The sequence below is a fragment of the Nannobrachium achirus genome (assembly GCF_963921795.1).
Source record: "Nannobrachium achirus genome assembly, chromosome: 7".
Lineage (NCBI taxonomy): Eukaryota > Metazoa > Chordata > Actinopteri > Myctophiformes > Myctophidae > Nannobrachium > Nannobrachium achirus.
The window spans coordinates 39,425,427-39,446,617 of record NC_137816.1 but is presented as its reverse complement, the minus strand read 5'-3'; the positions used below and the strand labels follow the sequence as shown (position 1 = coordinate 39,446,617).

The 21,191-nt window shown below is 44.0% G+C and overlaps 1 protein-coding gene across 1 annotated transcript in view; it reads left to right on the top strand.

Moving 5' to 3' along the window:
• ankrd11 (ankyrin repeat domain 11) overlaps positions 1–21,191 on the top strand; it is a 174,764-nt gene that overhangs the window by 126,240 nt on the left and 27,333 nt on the right. The window contains exons 3-4 of the mRNA XM_080730457.1: positions 11,358–11,503; positions 20,595–20,733. Of these exons, the coding sequence (XP_080586583.1) occupies positions 11,417–11,503; positions 20,595–20,733 (226 nt within the window). The 5' untranslated portion in view covers positions 11,358–11,416. The remainder of the gene's footprint in view (positions 1–11,357; positions 11,504–20,594; positions 20,734–21,191) is intronic.

Below are 21,191 nucleotides of genomic sequence, written 5' to 3'. Positions count from 1 at the left end.
GCGATTGTCGATGAGCACTGAACTTAATATGTACACCAGGGGTCTTCAACAGGGGGTCTGAGACCCCTAGGGTGTCCTCAGAGTTACTACAGGGGTTTCTCAAAATCTTCCAATCCTTTTTACGTTAACAACTTGAACCCTAGTGTCCATATTCTGAGAACTGTAGCCAAAAATAGCAGATCTACAAGCTCACAACACTGCAAGGCGTTGTGAGCTTGTAGATCGGCTATTTTCGGTTTGGTGTAGAGGGGAAAAAGAGCAGACTAAGTACAGAGTAAAAGGTCAAGTTTATTATGTATTGACGGTTCAAGTGGTTAAATGTCTGAAAACACAAATTGACATGAATCCAAAATGCACTGATGATCGTGCTGTCAAACGATATGGAATCTCTGAAAAGGTCCCTGCTTCATCTCTCTCTCAACAAAGGGGTCCTTGGCCTGAAAACGTTGAAGACCCCTGATGTACACTATGTAAAAGTAGAAAACTGAAAACCCTTTGTCATGAAAAGCATGAACAGATGGTACACGTCCATGTCAAATTTAATATAAAGAAACGGAGTCCGTTTGTCTTTGTTGCACCACCTAATGTTGACTACTTCAGGGCTTTTGTTAATGTATGTGTCGGTCTGGGTGTGTGTTGATGTGTGAAAGAGCTGCTAGAGGAAGGAGCTGGACTGAGGCTTTTATCCTTCAGGGACGTCCGTGTCCAACCAGCTGCCCTCCTACACAGGCTGATTACTGCTGAGTTCTGACTGACCACACACTAAAAGCTCCAATTCACAGGCCTCACAGTTAGCTAGTCTTAGTTGGTGTCCTGGAGTGGGATGCATGCTTTGCAGTGATGCACCATAGGGATTGCAGAACCAGGGCCCAGTTGTTGCTAAGCCACACGCAGAGACAACTGCATATAGCCTAGATTGGAGTGTCGTTTACCCACTGATCAATGACCCATCGATCCACAAATGTTTGCCCTGTGTGGTTTTGTCTGAAGAAGACTAAAGCCTACGCTTTCAGTGTGCAACACTGTCATACAGCAAAGTACAGAAGCTTAATACAGAAGCTAAAGGGTAGCTAGCTGGGCTGGCTACTACAACATATGCACCCGGGCCTAATTTCATGCTGGAGTGCTGCTACAGTGGAATGAGTAGCTTGCTACAATTTTCGTGAAAATGATCACAGTCAGGTAGGCTACAGTACATTTCCTGAGTTGGGGATGGTGCTGCTAGGCTAATTCATTACAGGCAGTAATCCTTGCCGATCAATCCACAGAGTTGCTCAAGCTGCACGAAAACGTTCATGGTCCACGTCTGTCATGTAGCCAAATAATGTGGCCTCGGTTTATCTGCTATGGTATTGTTTGGTGGTGGTGTTGTGTGCAGTAGGTCTGCTCATTAGGCTGTCAGCATGTCGTCGGTCAGACACAAACCCTGTATCTCAATATTTCATATTTTTATGTTTTCATCAAAAACGACCATATATCCATTGGATCCCCTGGCTCTTTTTCGTTCTTTTGTTTTTCATTTCTTGCATGTTTTTTATATACCAGCAGCGATGATAAACAGTAGGAGCTATAAGGGGCGATGAGTAAGGAGAGATCAGTCCATTCTGTCAGAAGGTGAACAAAAGGGAAGAGGATGATTGAATCCACATTGCATACGTTGATATGCAGAGGCACACTTCAGTCACCAGGTCCTGTTCTCTCTCCCTCCCTCCCTATCTCGTTCCCACTCTCTCCCTCTTTCCTTTCTCTCTGACATAAATACACATATATTGCCAGCTTCTAGGCCTGCATCTGTCTCATCCATGAGTTGCTAAGCAACAGGCTGTGTGTGTGTGTGTGTGTGTGTGTGTGTGTGTGTGTGTGTGTGTGTGTGTGTGTGTGTGTGTGTGTGTGTGTGTGTGTGTGTGTGTGTGTGTGTGTGTGTGTGTGTGTGTGTGTGTGTGTGTGTGTGTGTGTGTGCGCGTACGCGTACGCGTTGTGGCAATGTCAGGCTTTTGCCTTTGAGAGAAAGATGTTGAGAAGGGAATAGAGAAAACCAGGTGAGATGGACGTCTAGAGAGAGAATGAGTCAGGGCAGCGATGAAGCTGAAGGATTGGGGAAGGAGAAAGCCAAAAATGCAGGAGATTGTCTCCAGGCTCCCGGGCTGCCTAGTTGAATATATACAGGCCTGCCACTATGGTAGCGAGGTCACTGGCAAAGACAGCATGATTTACCAGACTGGCAGGCAGGCAGCAGCCACTGAGCTGTTATTGGAGGAGAGCGGGCATGCTCAGAATAGAAAATCAGACAAAGTGATTGGATTCCTCCCCACACCTCTCTTTCTCTCTCTCTCTCTCTCGCTCTCTCCTCTCTCTCTCTCTCTCTCTCTCTCTCTCTCTCTCTCTCTCTCTCTCATCCTCCCTGTCTTTCTCCCCTCTCTCTCCTTGTACTCTCGAGAGCCTTATGAGTAATAGGGCCACTCCCACCCAGCACTCGTTTCCAGTCTGAAATACATTCTGCTCCGTGCAAGTCATTCTTCTGCTGCATCACCCCCACTGCTCGTGGTGTTTTCTCTCTGCAAGGAGGACCTTGTGAATTAAGAAAGGACGTGACAATCCAATCCAGTCCTCATTTTTCCAAACCAGGAATTTGAATAGGAATGCACATCGATTGCGTCGCACTAATGCGAGCTAGTCGTTCTTTTTTCTGTGATTGGTTGGAGCGGTAGTGCCCTAAACACATGACATACACATGACATACATACAGCCAAACACGTTCGGTGAAGGCTCATTTAGAAGCTTGGCATCCCTCGTGGAGAAATGCAGATAATGGCCATTGCATTGTATTGAACAGAAAACTGCACTTTGCACCCAGCAATACCATTCTGCGTTCGCCCTTTAAAGCAGGTGCCAGCCACCATTCATCCTCAGCCTAATGCATCTTCACACTGTGCGCTTGAGTACACAATACACACATCGCACGCAACAAGGTTGCTTGCTGTGCAACCTTGCTCGTGTGTGTGTATGTGTTTATCCCCTCTATCCACATGTGTTTATAATGAAGCGAACGGGTTTGGGTCAGGGACTGATCGACCGAGCTGGGCTGTGGTTGCCTGGATACAGCAGCAGGGCCCGGCTGGCTTTATTTGCACACAAATGGGCTGACTTGCCGCTGCTGTCCCCTCCATACACCACGTTCTTACATGGCATGTCAATCGTCTGCCACGCAGTGCATGCCATGCTCACGCCCGCACACACAAGTCGTTGGACCGCCCTCTTTGGAACGCCTTGAATGTAATTATGGCCCCAAACGTGACCCCTAGAGAGGTTGGATGGATCCTGTATCACATTGGTTTCATCGTTCATGTTGCAGTTGAGCAGGCTATAGTGCACTGGTTCCCACGCACTGGGTTGGGACCCATCTGTGGGTCGGGGACAGATTTTTGTGGGTCCCTGTTTCCTACATTTTGTTTTTTAAATATTATTCAAAAAACATTCCCAAAAATGCTTTTTTTTTTCATGAATTAAAAACAAAATTTGATGATTTAGTTTTTTCTTTATGGAAGAAGTTCCATAAATTTGAACATAATCTTTTAGGAAGTACTGAAAATAGCCGATCTACAACCTCACAACGTGGCACAAAGTGACGCTTGTAGATCTGCTGTTTTCACTATCTTGGGTCCCGGGCAAACATTAATTTCTCTTTTGGGTCTTGAGTTAAAAGAAGTTTGGGGAACCACTGCTATAGTGTATCCATTTAATCAACACCGTGCAACAACTGACTTACAGCCAGGCTCCGCACTGCTGTTTTTGTTCCTGGTTAAGCAATAGGCATTGAGAATATGCACGCACACACACACACACACACCACATACACACGTGCACTCACAGACACACTGAAATATGCCCTGCCCCACTTGCAGCTGTTGTGGTGTTCAGCTGTTGGAGTGGAACATTCTGAGGTGTGTATGTTGGTGTGTGCAACGACAGGCGTAAGTTAGGAGCAGCCGCGGGAGGGTGGGGCAAATGGCTGCTTTTTTCATCTGCATGGCAGCAGCAGGAACCTTTAGAGTGTCTCTCATTAGCGAGCTGTGTGTGTGGATGTGGTGTTTGTATAGCTACCTCGGGTGTGGGGCGGGGGCTTCTGCCATGTGGATATGGTCAATGGTTTGTGTTTCTTTTGGTTTAGGGTGGAAAACATTGTTGTGAAACAACCAATTTTTTGCACTTAAATATCCTACCTAAAACTAGAATATTTGAGAAGGAATCCCTGTTAATCATTTGCAAATTGTTAATCATTTACATGGTTTAAAGAAAATCACTTCCAGTGTGAATTGAGCGGTGCTTTTCATGAGTTAATTTCGTCCCGCAAAGTTGAGCCAGGTGGGACATACATACATATAGAGAGAGCGAGAGAGATAGACGGAACACTATAGCACCGTTCAGCTCGCATCGTTGTTTTTGTTCAGATCAACTGTAATGAGATGGAGTTATTTATTTGAGCGAGCGGACCTGTTAAATAAAAGAAAGAGAAATAAGCCACCACAGCTCGGGAACGCTCCAGCTTGCATGGCTGGCTGTGCCTCAGCCTTGTAGATCGGCTCTTTTGGAGCCGTTTTAACTTGTAACTTAGATTGACAGTCTGTTCTCCGCGTCTTTCTGCGGTGTTAATTAACCTCTTCAAATAGCGCAGCGTGTTAAGTTCTACCTGAAAAGGATGATAACACTGCCTGTGGTAACTTTTTAACCACACTGTTTACATCATATTTAGTTTCCGTGTGTTTCATGCTGCCCGTAGCTGCGCACCGTTTATGTAGCGACAGTGATATGCGCACGTTCAGTGCAAAACATCATCTACGCCCCGATTGCGTCCCAGAGGAGATTAATTTGCGTCCCAAATACATATTTTTAGGTCCCCGGGACGTCGGGAGTCCCTTAGTCTCGAGCCCTGGGACACACACACGGACAGACGGACAGGGGAGAAAACATGTTCTCGGCCATGCCTTTCGGCCTGGCGGAGACAAAGAGCACAATAGGCCTGGACTGCTGGACTAGTGGTCCAGCAGTTAACCTTTTGATAACCTGTTGCGGGTCCTGCCGACTCCTGCTCCCGAAGACTGTTGCTGTACCGTTGCTGCCTGTCTCTCCATGTCTCTCTCTCCCTCTTTCCTGTCCACCTTCACTTAAATGCTATCAAGACTCTTTCCCGACAGTCATACCAGAGGGCTTTATGGTGTGGCTTGTGGTCCTGTTCAGCATAAGAAACAATAAATAACACAGCAATGCAAACACTTTATGGTGTTGGAAGATGCTTTTGTTGTTCAGGATGGATTGTTGTTTATTGATTAAGCATGTACCATATCACCATCCACAGTGTACGATGTGAATTTAGTTTTTGTGATCGAGAGTGAGTGTGCACAGGGGCGTCACAAGGGGGGGGGGGGGGAGTGGGACTGAGTTACTAGGGCCCAAGGTGGAGGGGCCTTCATTATTTTATACTTAAGCTATTAAAAAATAGCAGATATACAAGCTCACATTGCAAGCTTGTAGATCTGCTATTTTTGAAAAGTCGTGAAAATTTGTGCAAATCTTTGAATATATGTATTTTTTTTTTCTAAAATTTTGCTTCTGGGGGGTCCCTGGAACTAAATATTTTTAGTGGTGCGACACCCCTGGGTGTGCATTTACGTACGCAGCATCCTGCAGTGAGCGTTGGCCTCTGTCTGACCGCAGAGGGAGTGGCTGGACGGATAGAGAGAACGCTACAGGAGGATGAGTGGAGGAAGAGAGAGGACGGGTGGAACTGTGTGTGTGTTAGGGCAGCGGTCTTCAACCCCTAAGGGGTCCTCAGAGTTACTACAGCGGGGCCGCCAAATCCTTGTGTGATAGGATAATTATTTTAAATGAACAACTTGAAGTTGAACCCTCGCATCCCTATACTCTTGAGTCTGAGGAGAACCTTAGCCAAAAATAGCTGATCTACGCGAGGCCGAGGCGTTGAGAGCTTGTAGATCAGCTATTTTTTGCAAATAGGTTTGGTGTAGAGGTAAAAAAGAGCAGACCAAGTACAGAGTGAAATGTCAAGTTTACTAAGTATCGACGATTTAAGATTCTAAGTGGTTAAGTGTCAAACAAGTCTATGAATCTGGGTAGGTTGTTTCTGTATAAGTCTACATTTTGTCTTGGTGTGGTTCTGGCCTCCCAGTCAACCTGCATATGAGCTTGTGATGTCATATCCTGTTTCCTATAAAAGCCATGTTTGTTCAGGTTTTTGTCTAGTCACCCTGAAGAAGGCATTATGTGCAGCAACGCGTAGGTGAATTTTTTATTCTTGCCAATATGCATTAGCCCTAAAATAAAGGCTTTTTAACTGTCCCTCAAGAGTGCCTTGGTCTAACTTTTTGCATCAAGTCTATGAATCTATCTATGAAATCTATGAGAATCTCCATCAAAACATTTATACTGTACAATATGTAGAGGGGAGGGGGTCCCTGCTTCATCTCCCTCTCAGCTAAGGGGTCCTTGGCCTGAAAACGTTGAAGACCCCTGTGTTGGAGAGAGGGGACAAAAGAGGCAGAGTGACTGAGGGAGAACGGAGGAGAGATGGAGAAGATAGCCGGCAAGCTCCAGTCTTATGGTAGAGAGAGAGAGAGAGAGAGAGAGAGAGAGAGAGAGAGATTTCTTCTCTTACTCTCCCCTCCTCTTTTCTGCAATCTTCCTCTGAGTGGAGCACACTGACATCATCCACTAAACATTAGAGCATAGTAAATCTCTTGGTGTATTGCTCTTGTCTGACATGTGGGAGTTGCTGTTGTAGGTTAGTTACTGTAGTGTACTGCGTGGACTTGATGCCACTGCTTCAGTGTTGTCACCGGCCCAAGCAAGCAACATGTCTGTCATGTAGCCATGAGGCCGAATGCCCTTCTTCTGTGTTCCATTAGAGGTTATTCAATTTGTTTTTTGGAATTGAGTGTGTGTGTGTGTGTGTGCGTGTGCGTGTGTGTGTGTTTAAGCAGTCTGACAGCAATGTAACAGTTCATTACCACACTTCCGCACTGAGTCATGCTTCAATACAACGATACGTGAGTTTTAATTCCATGTATAAGCACAAGGTACGGCATGGGGTCAAGTGCAAGAACATAGAGGATGCGTAGAGCGCAATTCTCAATATTTGCCCAAATTATAAACCTTGTGCCACAATATTGTAATGTGGCACAAGGTTCTGCATGTGTGTAGCAGGCATGTGTGTAGCAGCTACGTATACCCACCAAGCCCTATGTGAACTGACTGAACTCCTAGAGTCTGTTTTTTTTTTGCTATACCGATAGCTGGTTTTCTTGACTGGTGTCACCCTGTCTTCAAACATGAGAAAATACCTCATGTTAAAAAAAAGAATAGCTGGGGCGCCCACTGGCCTACTTGTCCAGGTGCATACCACTTAGGCATTGCCACATAGGCATGGATGCCTGGCGGCGTCGCCGGTTCGATTCCCGATCCGGACGACCTTTGCCGTGTGTCACTCCCCATCTCTCCCCCCATTTCCTGTCTCTCTACTGTCCTATCCAATAAAGGCATAAAAGCCCCCAAAAAACAAATCTTTAAAAAAGAATAGCTGAATAGGATTTTGCTAAACTATGGTCTGTGTCAATAAAAGACATCTCCTTAAATGAAAGCGCCCTGGCTCAGCGTTGATCAGCCAGTACTGGTAGACTGGTGAAACTGGTCTGTGTGCCTTGTTGCTTCGGAGGATTTCAAATGTCTACTCTGAGAGTCTTGTGAATGGCGGCATGAACAAGCTAGCCTAGCACAGCCCAATCTGGCTAGCCATCGTCAAGGAAAAGTTTGGTCGCTATTTTCCCTTGCAGTAATGCGGAAGTCTGTAATCTAGAGACTAAGCACAGCCAGACAATCCACCCATGTTAAAACAAGGTGGGTATGATACTGCAGTTAGTTAGCTGCATTAGTATATAGTCTGGCCAAGCCAGGCTATGAACAAGCAGCCTTGTTTAAGCATGCAGACGCAGAAATATCCCATATTTAGGTTGGGCCGCAATCTCTACTGTATCTATTAAGTACTCTCTCTCTCTCTCTCTCTCTCTCTCTCTCTCTCTCTCTCTCTCTCTCTCTCTCTCTCTCTCTCTCTCTCTGTCCCACACCCACACAAACTCACATTCATCTGGAACAAATCAACACAACATTACGCGCAACACTTCAGTCAGAATGATCACACACACACAAACGTTAGCAGATGTATCTTCCGATTGGGACAGTGTAACAGAGGAAGCGAGGCTTGTGTTTTCTGAGTGGTGTTTCCTCTCAGGAGTGTGTGTGTGTGTGTGTGTGTGTGTGTGTGTGTGTGTGTGTGTGTGTGTGTGTGTGTGTGTGTGTGTGTGTGTGTGTGTGTGTGTGTGTGTGTGTGTGTGTGTGTGTGTGTGTGTGTGTGTGTGTGTGTGTGTGTGTGTGTGTGTGTGTGTCACTTCCCCGCATTTTGTATACTAGACAATGTGCTCCTCCTCTCTTAAAGATAGCAATAAGCTCTTGTGCATAATAGTCCTAAATTAGTTTTGCGATTGCATTTATTGTTCTAGAATCCTAAGCTGACCCAGTTCTGAGTCCTGCTGATGAATCCCTGCGTGGTTTGTTTATCCCTGCGAGTCGTCAAGCTTCCTGCTGCCACTTTGTTTGGTGTGGTGGGAGCAGGGGTGTCGCACCAAATTCTGGGCCCTGGGTACAAGGATTCACTGCGGGCCCCCCATGAATGTTCCAGTCTAAATGGGTTTAACCCATTTAGACTGGGAGTGCATTATCACGCGTTATTTTGTGCTTTAACTTTTGAAAAATAGCAGATATACAAGCTTGCAGCGTGGCACTCGGTGCCGTGCTGCTTGTGGCTATTTTTTTAAATCGTGAAAATGTGTGCAAGTCTTTATGTCAGTGGTGCTCAAACCTTTTCATGTGACCCCCCCTCCCAGAAGTAACATTTGAGTTCGCTTAAAAAACACATATATTCAAAGATTTTGTACACATTTTCACGACTTTTCAAAAAATGTCAATAGCTAAAGTATAAAATAATTAAGGCCCCTCTACCTTGGGCCCTAGTAACTCAGTCACACTCCCCCCCCTTGTGACACCCCTGGGTGGGAGTGTTGGGGGGGAGGGGGGGGGGGGTTATCGAGGAGAGAGGGAGCAAGTGGGAGGTGGGCTGTGGTTTGTCCTTCTCCGCAGTAAGAGCAGAGCAATAGCCTACATCTTCTGTAGCTGTGTGTGCCGCTCTGACTGACTTACTGACTGACTGGTTGATTTGACTGGAGTGTTATAAATAGAAGTCTTTGAATAGGAGAACTGCAGAGGGAAGGGGGAGGGGCAGTGGCGCCAGGGAGGAGATGAGTGCCATGTCCCATAGTAGTGGAAAAGGAGGCAGGCCTGGTTTTTCTACGTGTGCACGCCTACACACGCACACACGCCCCCAGCGGAGGGGGAAGATGAAAAAAAAAACACATTATGGAAGAGAGAATATTGAGGTAATGGATGTATGATTTATTCATAGTCCTGTGGATCAGAAGAACCAATTTAGTGGAGTGGATGGAAGTCCAGCAGCTCAGTCTGTTAGCTACAAGAACGCATTCAACTGTTCAGGTTCAGCACCAGTTCATTATGCCATCATTCGTAGGTAGTTTGATGTCTGTCATTGGTTAGGATGAGCCTCCGCTGTTGTTTTTCTACCAAGCCTCTAGTGATCTTTATGTTTATGTTTATTAAAAGATCCCCATTAGACCATTAGAGACATATGATTGAGCATTTAGTCTCCCTGTGGTCCTGAACAAAGCAAATACAATACAGATGAACTACTAAAAATACAAATTAAAGTAAAAATAATGAATACAAAAAACATTATCTAATCCAACAGTCCAGTCAAATTATTGTAGATGGGATGTTTTTGGGCAGAGCATTCCAGAGTTCTATTGACCTGCATATACTGTATACCAGCCGGCATTGCCTCAGGGGTAGAGTGGCCTCTTGGGAAACGGAAGGATCCAAGTTCGATCCCGGGCTCCCCCAGAGTTGGTGTCGAATAGTCCTTGAGCAAGACACTGAACCCCTAGTTGCTCCCGGTGAGCAGCAGGTTGGTGCCTTGCATGGTTTCCTCTGACATCAGTGTATGAATGTGTGTGAATGGGTGAATGTAATGCACGATCATTGTAAAGCACCTTTGATAAAGGCGCTATATAAATGTACCATTTACCAGTGAGTTTGAGAAAATTCGATTTCGGTGCCATTTTTGCTCTTATGTTACCAGAAGCTGCTCCTCTGGTGTTGTACGCATTCTCAGAAGTCATTTGTAACTGTTGAGCCAAGCTAGACGGCGTATTGGTGCTAATAATGTTATGCAGTAGCATTAAAAGATTCACCGATTGTTTCTGTTCAACCATTAGCCATGCCAGACATTCATGCATATAACTAATACTTGTCCTGTATGAACATCCTAGTGCCAGACGAGACGCTTTATTCTGAGCAACCTGTAATCTTTTCAAGTCCAATTTTGTAGCTGACGGGATTACAGGGTAGTATTCTAAATTAGACAGAACCAAAGAATGGATTTCTGATTTCATTATGGAGGGAGCGATGAAAGCAGAACTCTTCATAGCCATACCGATTCCTCTTCCCATTTTGATGACAATACTGTTTATATGTTTAGACCAAGATAAAGAGCTATCAATAGTTACTCTCCGAACCCTCTAGCGATAAGGGGTGCCTACCCGCCTCCACACCAACTGTGGCTTAATTCTCTGTGCTGCATTTTAGGCCTCTTGTCCTCGCAGTTCTCTCTCCAGTTAGAGGAGTGACGTTGTTGAAAATGGAGAGTGGAGAGCAGCCTGATCTACCGCTAAAAGCAATATTTTGTAGCGGCATGGTAATTGTGTTTTCAAAGAAGCATGATGCTTTTGGATCAAGGATGTTTCTCCTTCCAAGAAATTGTGGCACAATATTGTAATGGATTGTATCCCTTGTGAATACATTACATGTATGTTACACTCCAAGATAGACGCTTTTTATAAAATTTGGGAACCGTACTTAACGTTTATTGGACACACACTGTCAGCTGCTCTGCATGGGGGATTTCCATGCCAACCTTGACCCCTTCACCAGTGCTCTGGCTTGCTGTCATTTTTGGGCTTGCTGTATGGTGTCTTTATGGATGCCATACTGTCTTGGGCGGGGGTGTCTGTTCTCTACCGGTTGCTAGGGGCTGTGCTGTTTTGTTGTACGTCAGGTCTTGTCGTTGTTCATATTTTGTCTGTGAAAACGTTATAAACATATTATTTAAAGAAAAAAGAAGCATGATCCTAACTCTCTCTCTCTCTCTCTTTGGTTCTCAGACGGTCGATGACGATGCAATGGCAGCGTGAATGAGGCTTGGCGTGGGGAGAGCTGAACGATGCCCAAAGGTGGGGGTTCTAAAACCCCCCAGCTGGACCACTTCCCACTCAGCACCGACATGGTGGAGAAGCAGGGTGGGAAAAAGGTAAGAACCTGAACCTGTCAATGTTGTCAACCTGTCACAGTAGTCATCAAGGGGTAAATGTGTTTAGTGCACTAACTACGGTAATTGGCGTGAAGATGCTATAGAAGCTAACTAAATAGTGTCCGTATCAGGTCAGGGGAGGGGAACATTCAGCATTTGTCCAATCTTTTATTGAGACAAAAAGAAAACTTCCAAAACAGGTGCACAGTTGAAGGCTGCAACATCATCATAACTATAATATGACCACAACTTGATAATGCAGTAATCTGTCATTACTAAAATGTGATAAATATATTTGGAAGACATTTACTCGCACATTACTGAATTCAGGAGATGGCTGGATGACCTCTTGATTAAGCAATGATTATTGTAAACAAAAGCATTATATCTAACCTAATGTATGATTCTCATACCACAGGGAATATTTGTGCCCTGTTACACTGTAGAAGTCGTTGCTGCATTATCAAGGCTCACCATGAGAGTTGGCACCTGCCAGCCACTGTTCTCCTGTATATGAATCCTTGTGGCCAGTTATCTGGAGGCTCTACCACCGTGACAGCTTTACTATCTGAAATTACTGTTGATGTTCCATGGGCAATGTACATTGCCAATCATTAAAATGGAATCAGTGTGTCTCTACAATGTTGTTCCCATAGAGGCAACATGTCAAGAATCCCCATTCCAGACTGGTACCATAGTGGCAACATAGTTTACTGATAATTGTGAAAAGCCACAAATTAATCTGAAAACGAAGTGATTTATTATTTGACAAGTGATTGCAGGATTCAAATACGTATGTCTTTGCTAGTCGACGTGTCAGAGACATTTACAGATTAAATGTGGGTTTTGGTTTTAATTCTGATGTAGACATAAGATTGCACAATGCTGGCATGTTATATGGAGTAGAGTAGTAAGAGCTATGTAGGCTCTGTTGGATAATGACAATTACTAGTCATGTCTGTTATAAAGTTATAATTAGTTTGTTATAATTAATTACAGTATTTGCTGAAGTGTTGACAAGGGGATATTATAGCGCTGCTCAAGTTCTTTTATCATATGCATTGTTGCATATCCTTGCTTTCCATTTCCAAGACAGCTGCACTTGACACTTTATCTGTGTCAACTGAGGAGTTTCACTGGGTTATTGGTGCGAGGCTTTGAATAGGCTGCTATGTGCTTATGATTCACAACCTTACCAACCATCCGTTTAGCTAACCGATCAATGCAATTGAGAGCTATCTGCTGTAACATTAGAACTCAGCTGGTCCATACCTGTTAATAACTTTTGTAGTTATGTAAAAAAAAACTAAAACAAATCTCTCCTCTACTCCCTAATCTCCTTGGCCCTTTCAATAAACAATTGGGTGCTGCACAGGCCATAGGTGGAAATTATGAACAGATTCCAGAGTAGCATTAATTAACGTCGTCTTACGCCTTACACCCCTACCGGGGTATAGGCCGTCGACAACGGCATTAAACGGCATCCTACATAATGTCCTGTTGTGAGTCAGCCACTACACAAATGATCTTATGTCAGTATGATCAGTCAGATCAATAAGAACCAAAACGGCTCCGTGTTTGCATCTTGTAGAGAGGTTTGCCATCTTTGTATTGGCTGTTGGGTGTTTTCAGAAGCAGAACTATGCCAAATAGCCGTGGCGGTTGTAACATAACGGCTCATTGGACATTTGATATAAAGCCTCGACTGTGACCAGCCGGTCAGCACAGTAGGCAGACCAGTTTTGACCAGTGTGCTAGTGGTGTTTGGTTTGGGGTATTTTGGGGTATTTTCGAGGTTTACTCATCAAAACTGGTTATAAGACTAACCAGTAAGACTCCCCAATTGGGAGATAAGCGACCGTCACGTCGCATACATAAACTTTAGAAATCGTAGCCAATCAGGAGGGAATATGGGAAATTGGACAGATCCATGTTGATGACATGACTTTAGAGATGGTGTGTACCGCTTTGTGTGATTTTATATATATATATATATATATATATATATATGTGTGTGTGTATAAATTGTTTTTTCCAATTCCACTGCTGTCTGTAAGATACAGGCGTCTGTGTGCACTCTGGACTATTTCAGAAGAGTCCATAACGGAAATTAAATTCCTTCAAGATTCAAGTGATCTATCTGCCTGAATTGGAACCGTTGTGTCTGTCTGTCTGTTGACGTGCTGTAGCTTGTTATGCCACAAGGTCTTGGACGCAGTCTGATGATGTCATGCTGTGTGGTGTGTGCTGGACGCAGTCTGATGATGTCATGCTGTGTGGTGTGTGCTGGACGCAGTCTGATGATGTCATGCTGTGTGGTGTGTGCTGGACGCAGTCTGATGATGTCATGCTGTGTGGTGTGTGCTGGACGCAGTCTGATGATGTCATGCTGTGTGGCGTGTGCTGGACGCAGTCTGATGATGTCATGCTGTGTGCTGTGCTGCCAGCAGCAGTGCTGGATAGAGGGGAGAGGTGCAGCCAGTGGTGGAAAGTAACTAAGTATATTTACTCAAGTACTGTACTTAAGTACAGTTTTTAGGTATTTGTACTTTACTTGAGTATTTCCAGTTCTCAGTACTTTTACTTTTTCTCCACTACATCTCAGAGGTAAATATTGTACTTTTACTTCACTATATTTAATTGAATTACTACCGGTAGTTACTTTGCAGATAAAAACGATTATATTATAAAACATACATTAATCCACATTAGCCCTATTTTATACTGTGGCTATTTGAAAATAGCCGTGTTGCGATGCGACGCGTTGCGAGCTTGTAGATCTGCTATTTTCAAACAATGTGTACTTTTACTTTTGGTACTTTAAGTACATTTTGATGCCAACACTTTTACTCGGGTACATTTTTAATTCCGAACTTTTACTCGTAACAGAGTATTTCTACGTTGCAGTATTGATACTTTTACTTAAGTAAAACATTTGAGTACTTTTTCCGCCACTGCTAAGCTGCCAAGCAGCAACAGTTCTGGATAGAGCGGAGAGGTGCAACGTACGCAGGCAGGCGTGGATGTACAGCCCTCTGCACAGGATTGCATCAGACTCTGGCAGGGAGGGGAGGGAGGGAGGGAGGGAGGGGAGCACGCAGGGGGTGGGAATAAAAAAGAGGGAGGCAGCACAAGGAAAGCAGAGTGAGGAGATGAAGAGTGTGCAAGTATTGCTAGGAGGAGACCACCGAGACCACCCTAACAGGGAGGCTCATGATGAACACAGGTTTGCAGCATGCTGTTGTAGTCATAGCTGCCTTCTAATTTGGACTCTTCGACACTGACACAGTCTGGAGGCTAGCTTTAGCTAGCTTTGGTCTCACATTAGCACTCTTTGTTGTCTTTTTTAACACTGTTGTTGTGTTTACTGTTCTCCTTGTATGTAACCATGGCATTGTGGCAACCGAATTCTCCACCAGATATAACGTTAGTCTTTTTCACATACCCAAGTGTTTGTGTCAGACTTGTTTAGTATTGTCTGTGATGTTGTTGAGTGTGTGTGTGTGTGTGTGTGTGTGTGTGTGTGTGTGTGTGTGTGTGTGTGTGTGTGTGTGTGTGTGTGTGTGTGTGTGTGTGTGTGTGTGTGTGTGTGTGTGTGTGTGTGTGTGTGTGTGTGTGTGTGTGTGTGTGAGAAATATGAGAAAGAGAGCGGCAGACGAGAGATCAGCAACTGTAGCTGATGCTGTTTGTCTATACTGTACCATGACATCATAGTCTTATGACTGGGGCAGGGCAGGGGGAGGAGCTTCAACAGCCCCACACATAATGGAGAGCCAGGCCCAAGGAGAGAGGGAGGCAGGGAGGGGAAGAATGGTGGGATACATGCATGAGTAAAGAATGGAGGAATAGTGAAACACATGGAACTTGGAAGGGACTGTACAGTATACAACTACTCCCAGGGGTGTCCCTGGGTACAAGGATTCACTGCAAGCCCCCCATTAATGTTATTCATAGGGGGGATTTTACCCATTTAGACTGGGACCGCATTATTACGCATTATTTTGTGCTTTAACTATCTGTGCCGCGCGAGCTTGTAGATCTGCTATTTTTGAAAAATCTTTGAATATGTTTGACCCGATTCTATAAATGTCTTCTAAATCCTTCTAAGGTGTTTTAAAAAACCTATGTTTCTATGCCTATGCATGTCAAGGACCCCCAAAATGATGTGTATTTGGCCACGGACCCCCATCTCAAAATATTTAGTTCCAGGGACCCCCCCAGATTCAAAGATTTGATTTTGCATACATTTTCACGACTTTTCAAAAATAGCAGATCTACAAGCTGTGAGCTTGTATATCTGCTATTTTTCAATAGTTAAAGCACAAAATAATCTATCTATAAATGCGAGAAGTCTCTGCGTGTCTGTCTGTCTGTCTGTCTGTCTGCGTGTATGTAATCCGCGTATCTCGAGAACCGTTCGTCCCACCGGCTTCAGATTCGGCACGCGCGTTCTCCGCCGCGGCGCGGAGTGCAGTGCCCGGCCTCGACCCGACCCGACGCGCGTTTTTTCCGAAACGGCGCGAAACGTTCGGAATCTCCTTATGCGGAGCTGATTGTTGATTGTTGACATCAGGCTGTTCCGGAGGAAATCGGCGCAAGCGCTGACTCATTGTGACATCATTTCATAAAAGGCTCTGACATCATATATGGGCATATGGGCACTGCTGACTCATATGGGCATAAAGGGCATAAATGGACGTATCGGCACAAGGGCTGACTCATACAGAGATCTCCATATATGGGCATATGGGCAGATCTCCATATGGGCTACATATATGGGCATATGGGCAGGGCATATGGGCAATCTGACATCACTTCTGCTGACTCACGGCGCAAAACGTTCGGAGGCTGTTCCGGAGGAAATCGACCCGACGCGCGTTTTTTCCGAAACGGCGCAAAACGTTCGGAATCTCCTTATGCGGAGCTGATTGTTGACATCAGGCTGTTCCGGAGGAAATCGGCGCAAGCGCTGACTCATTGTGACATCATTTCATAAAAGGCTCTGACATCGCGTACGCAACATGAGTCAACACAAAATGCCATGCTTATGTATCTCCATATATGGGCATATGGGCAGATCTCCATATGGGCTACACAGATATATGGGCATAAATGGACGTATCGGCACAAGGGCTGACTCATACAGAGATCTCCATATATGGGCATATGGGCAGATCTCCATATGGGCTACATATATGGGCATATGGGCAGGGCATATGGGCAATCTGACATCACTTCTGCTGACTCAAAGACAAACAGTTAAACAGATGGTCTACATATATGGGCATATGGGCATTCTGACATCACTTCTGCCGACTCAAAGACAAACAGGCAAACAGATGGTCGCTGACTCATTGTGACATAAAATGGACGCAATTTCCGTATATGGGCATAAAGGGGACACAGATACAGAGATCTCCATATATGGGCATATGGGCAGATCTCCATATATGGGCAAGAACCGTTCGTCCCACGGGCACGCGCGTTCTCCATATATGGGCATAAAATGAATGCCCCCATATATGGGCATAAAATGGATTGCAGACAGACAGATACAGATATCTCCATATATGGACATAAATGGACAGAGGCAAACAGATGGTCAAAGATCTCCATATATGGGCATAAAATGGACGCAGACAGACAGATACAGATATCTCCATATATGGGCATAAATGGACACAGGCAAACAGATGTTCAAAACGGGTCCTATGACAACAGGTATAATGAGGTTTGCATTAAAGGGGGAACCGGCACTGTGTCTGCAACACAGTTGGAGGCACAGACAGATACTCCATATATGGGCATAAAATGGACGCAGATAGACAGATATCTCCATATATGGGCATAAATTGGACCCAGAACTATAACTGCAGTGATCTCCATATATGGACATAAAATGGACAGCGACATACAGACAGACAGATACAGATAACTCCATATATGGGCATAAATGGACACAGGCAGACAGATGGTCAAAACGGGTCCTATGAAAACAGGTATAATGGGGTTTGCATTAAAGGGCGGGGCATTCATTCCCTATTTACATTGTTCCGAGTTGGCCAGGTCGCCGACTAGACGCTGGGCCGCCCGAAGGGCGGCCCAGCTTCTAGTGCATAATAATGCGGCTCCTCCACCTTGGGCCCTAGTTACTCAGTCCCACTTTTCCCGCCCTTGTGACGCCCCTGGCTACTCCACTTAATTTACATTTATTATTTGACCTTTTCCTGCCTCTCTAAAACCACGAACCCAAACTTAATCCAGAGAAAGAGCTCATTGTGTCGCATTAACATCCATCATTAAATCAATACTTAGAGAGAGATTTCACTTTCAAACATGCTTGAGGTCATTTTAATGTGTGCACCCCAGACCGTTTTTAAGTTGCTCAATTCAATATTTAGATGTTTGATATTCATTTTATCCGACACGCCCCCTTCCTATGTTAAGCCATTGTAATTTCAAACTCCATTTTAACCATGTTAGATTAATTGAAAATACATGTCCTTGGTTCTGGGGACTGATATTGTCCTTTGAATATGTCAGGGATTGTGTTTTTTCTTATAACCCTTTTTTATTTCAAAATTTCCAAAATAATTATTATAAAAAATACATGAAAAAGGTCATTGAAAAAACACAGCCCCCTCACGTGTTTACAATGAATCTAACATGGTTAAATTGAAGTTACACTGGGTTTATATAGGAAGGTGGCGTGTCTGATAAAAATGAATATCAAATGTCAAAATACTAAATCAAGCTACTTATAAACTGTCTGAGTTGCACTCCAAAGCTTGACTAGACATTAAAATGAACCCAAATATGTTTGAAAGTTAAATATCCCTTTAACATTAGCTAAGCTTCTCAGCCCTGCCCGCTGCACTTGGGACGTTTAGAAATCATTTTCTTCATGTTTCGCATATGAAACACAATATTATTGTCCACTTGCCAATCCCCAAATTTCACCAATTGCACTATTTTAAGCTGCCAACTAGATTTTTAAAACTGGGCTTTAAATTAATAGATGACTGCCAGAATTACTGGTAGACAGAATTAGCATCCAATATGTTCTAAGGGTGGATATTGTTTATTTCCCAGATTGGCAGTGTGTAAGCTTATGTTTATTATTTTAATAGTTGGGTTATGCTTTATTTTTCAGCCATATTATTTTGCTACTAGCACAAGAAGCAAAAACCCACAACAAAAGATTGCTTGTCTATTTGTCACAATGACTGACAATGTTGTGATTAAACATGAGTTAAAGAATAAATAATAGCTATCTATAACAGTTGATGAACAATTGCATTTAAAAGTACTCGCTGTACCCGCCATCAGTCTATGAAGTCAGTACTATATGATGTCATATTGATGACAATGAGAACTCAAATGGTATATGGGCATAAAAGGGACACACACACAGAGACAGACTGATCGATAGAGAAACGTGTGGATTCATAGATATTTCTGCACGCTCTTGTGCTCCAATTGATATGACTGTTCTCGAGATATGCAGACACGGACATACACAGATACTCCTTTATCTGTAGAGGCAGTAGAGAGATTCTGTGTATTTATGGATATCCCCTCTATTGTTTTGAAAGGTATTCTTTGCATGTAGGCATTCTCTCTTTGATGTTAAATAGCCTTGTGGCACTTTTTCACATCACCTGCACAGAATTGTGCAGAGCGGCAAGCATTTGGTCTTACCCACATCGTGGAGCCTGCTAGGCGTCTCCATCAAACAATAGATCTGTTGTAAAAAGAGGTTGGAGGAGAGAGAGCGTATTACTGAAAAGTGAAAGAAATGTGGGCAATGCTTAAGAGCGAAGGTGTTTGCTTTGTTTGTTGGTGTAAGCAAAGAAGACATGTATTTTGTTATCTTTGACAGCCATATAGCTTATAACATTGCGGCTGCATTTGGGTTTATTCTGGATTTACAAAACACATTTAGGCTACCTCTCATTGATTCAGTCGTATCATTTTACTTAGTCATCACAGCACTCCATCTCTTTGGGCTGTCGACACAAAGATATTGGTGCAGTGAATCACTTTGCATGCCTGCCCTGCACCACATGTGTCTTACCTCTTTAGCCTTGATTAAAGTCCATCCACTTCTTACTTTCTGATATTTAACCGATTGATTGCTTTTATTTAATTTCAAAAAAGCAACTGAAACTCCACACCGGAGACCATAAACATACAATGATTGTACAGTGATTCATATTATTATACTGTAACGTAGTTCTCCAGTGCTGGTAGCCAGAATAAGCAAGATACTATATCAGCTCTCAGTAAAACTTTAATAAATGCCTAGTAAATTAGTTTTTGTTTAAAAAACTAATGCTGGCTGTAACATAGACATCTGCTGGAGCAGCCTGTGATTGGTTCCAGCAGCTGTAGACCACAGAGCCTAGCCGGCGTCAGCCTAGTCTTCTGTCGCTGAGCCTGGTTCTTTCTGCTGCTGCCAGAAAGCCAGGAACCAAGGAGGAAATTCCATGGAAAAGTTACGCTCCGCAAGGCCCTAATGGCTGCAAGACTGATGCTGAGGGCAGAGAAAGACCCAGACTAGGAGGAGTGGATTATGTTGCTATATGTACAGCTTCCTCCTGCTTTGTCTGCTCCTCATGCTTCTAATTGTAATAATGAGGTCTTAAAATATTTATACATATAATGTATAAATAAATGGTAAATGGTGCATTTATATAGCGCTTTTATCTAAGGCGCTTTACATAGATTGTGCATTACATTCACCCATTCACACACACATTCATACACCGGTGGCGGAGGAAACCACCAACCTACTCACCGGGAGCAATTAGGGGTTCAGAGTCTTGCTCAAGGACCCTTCGACATTAACTCAGGGTGAGCCCGGATTCGAACTGGGAACCCTTCGTGCTCTAATAACGGTTTCTCTACCCCTGAGCTATGCCGCCCCATGTATAAATAATGTAAATAAAATAGCTGACTCATGATGCTTGACTATATAAATTACCTGCCACTTAAAACTTGCACATCTGATTGCTAGGGCTGCTATTTTAGTATATGTATATTATTTGTATTTTTAAACTCTGCACTTTCTGTTTTGCTTCTATCGCAGGATAAAGATAAAGTTTTGTCAAACAAGACGCCCAAATTGGAGCGCAACGATGGGGTCAAAGAGATGAAAGAGAAGGCACCCAAAAGGAAGCTTCCCTTTACTGTTGGAGCCAATGGAGACCAGAAAGATTCAGACACAGGTAAGGGCTTCTTCTTGGCTTTCTGACACCGTTATGCGTTTTCTGAATCCCACTTGGCCTTTAAGTGGCAACTACAATGGGGAACGCATGTTATTACACATGCTGACATCCTCCCCGGCAGGAAGTAGACGTGCATGATCTTAGATATGCCGGGGAGGGGAGGGGACGGGAGAGGGCGCATGGCAGTGTGAAGAGGAAAGGCTTTGGTTCTTTAAGGAATACTTCACAGCCAAATGGCTTTTTTCCCCCCTCAATTACTCACCCTGTGAAGCCTGGAATTCTTGGAGAACTTTTGTTTTTCTCTCCGTCCCTTTATGTTGAATCGAGTATCCAAAAACTAAGAGGTCCGATATTAAGAACAGCAAAACTATACCATTTATAAACTCCCATAATACAGTATCTCTTACAGTATAATCCAAATGTTGTGTATCCAGTCATATGCTCAGTACTTCCAAAAC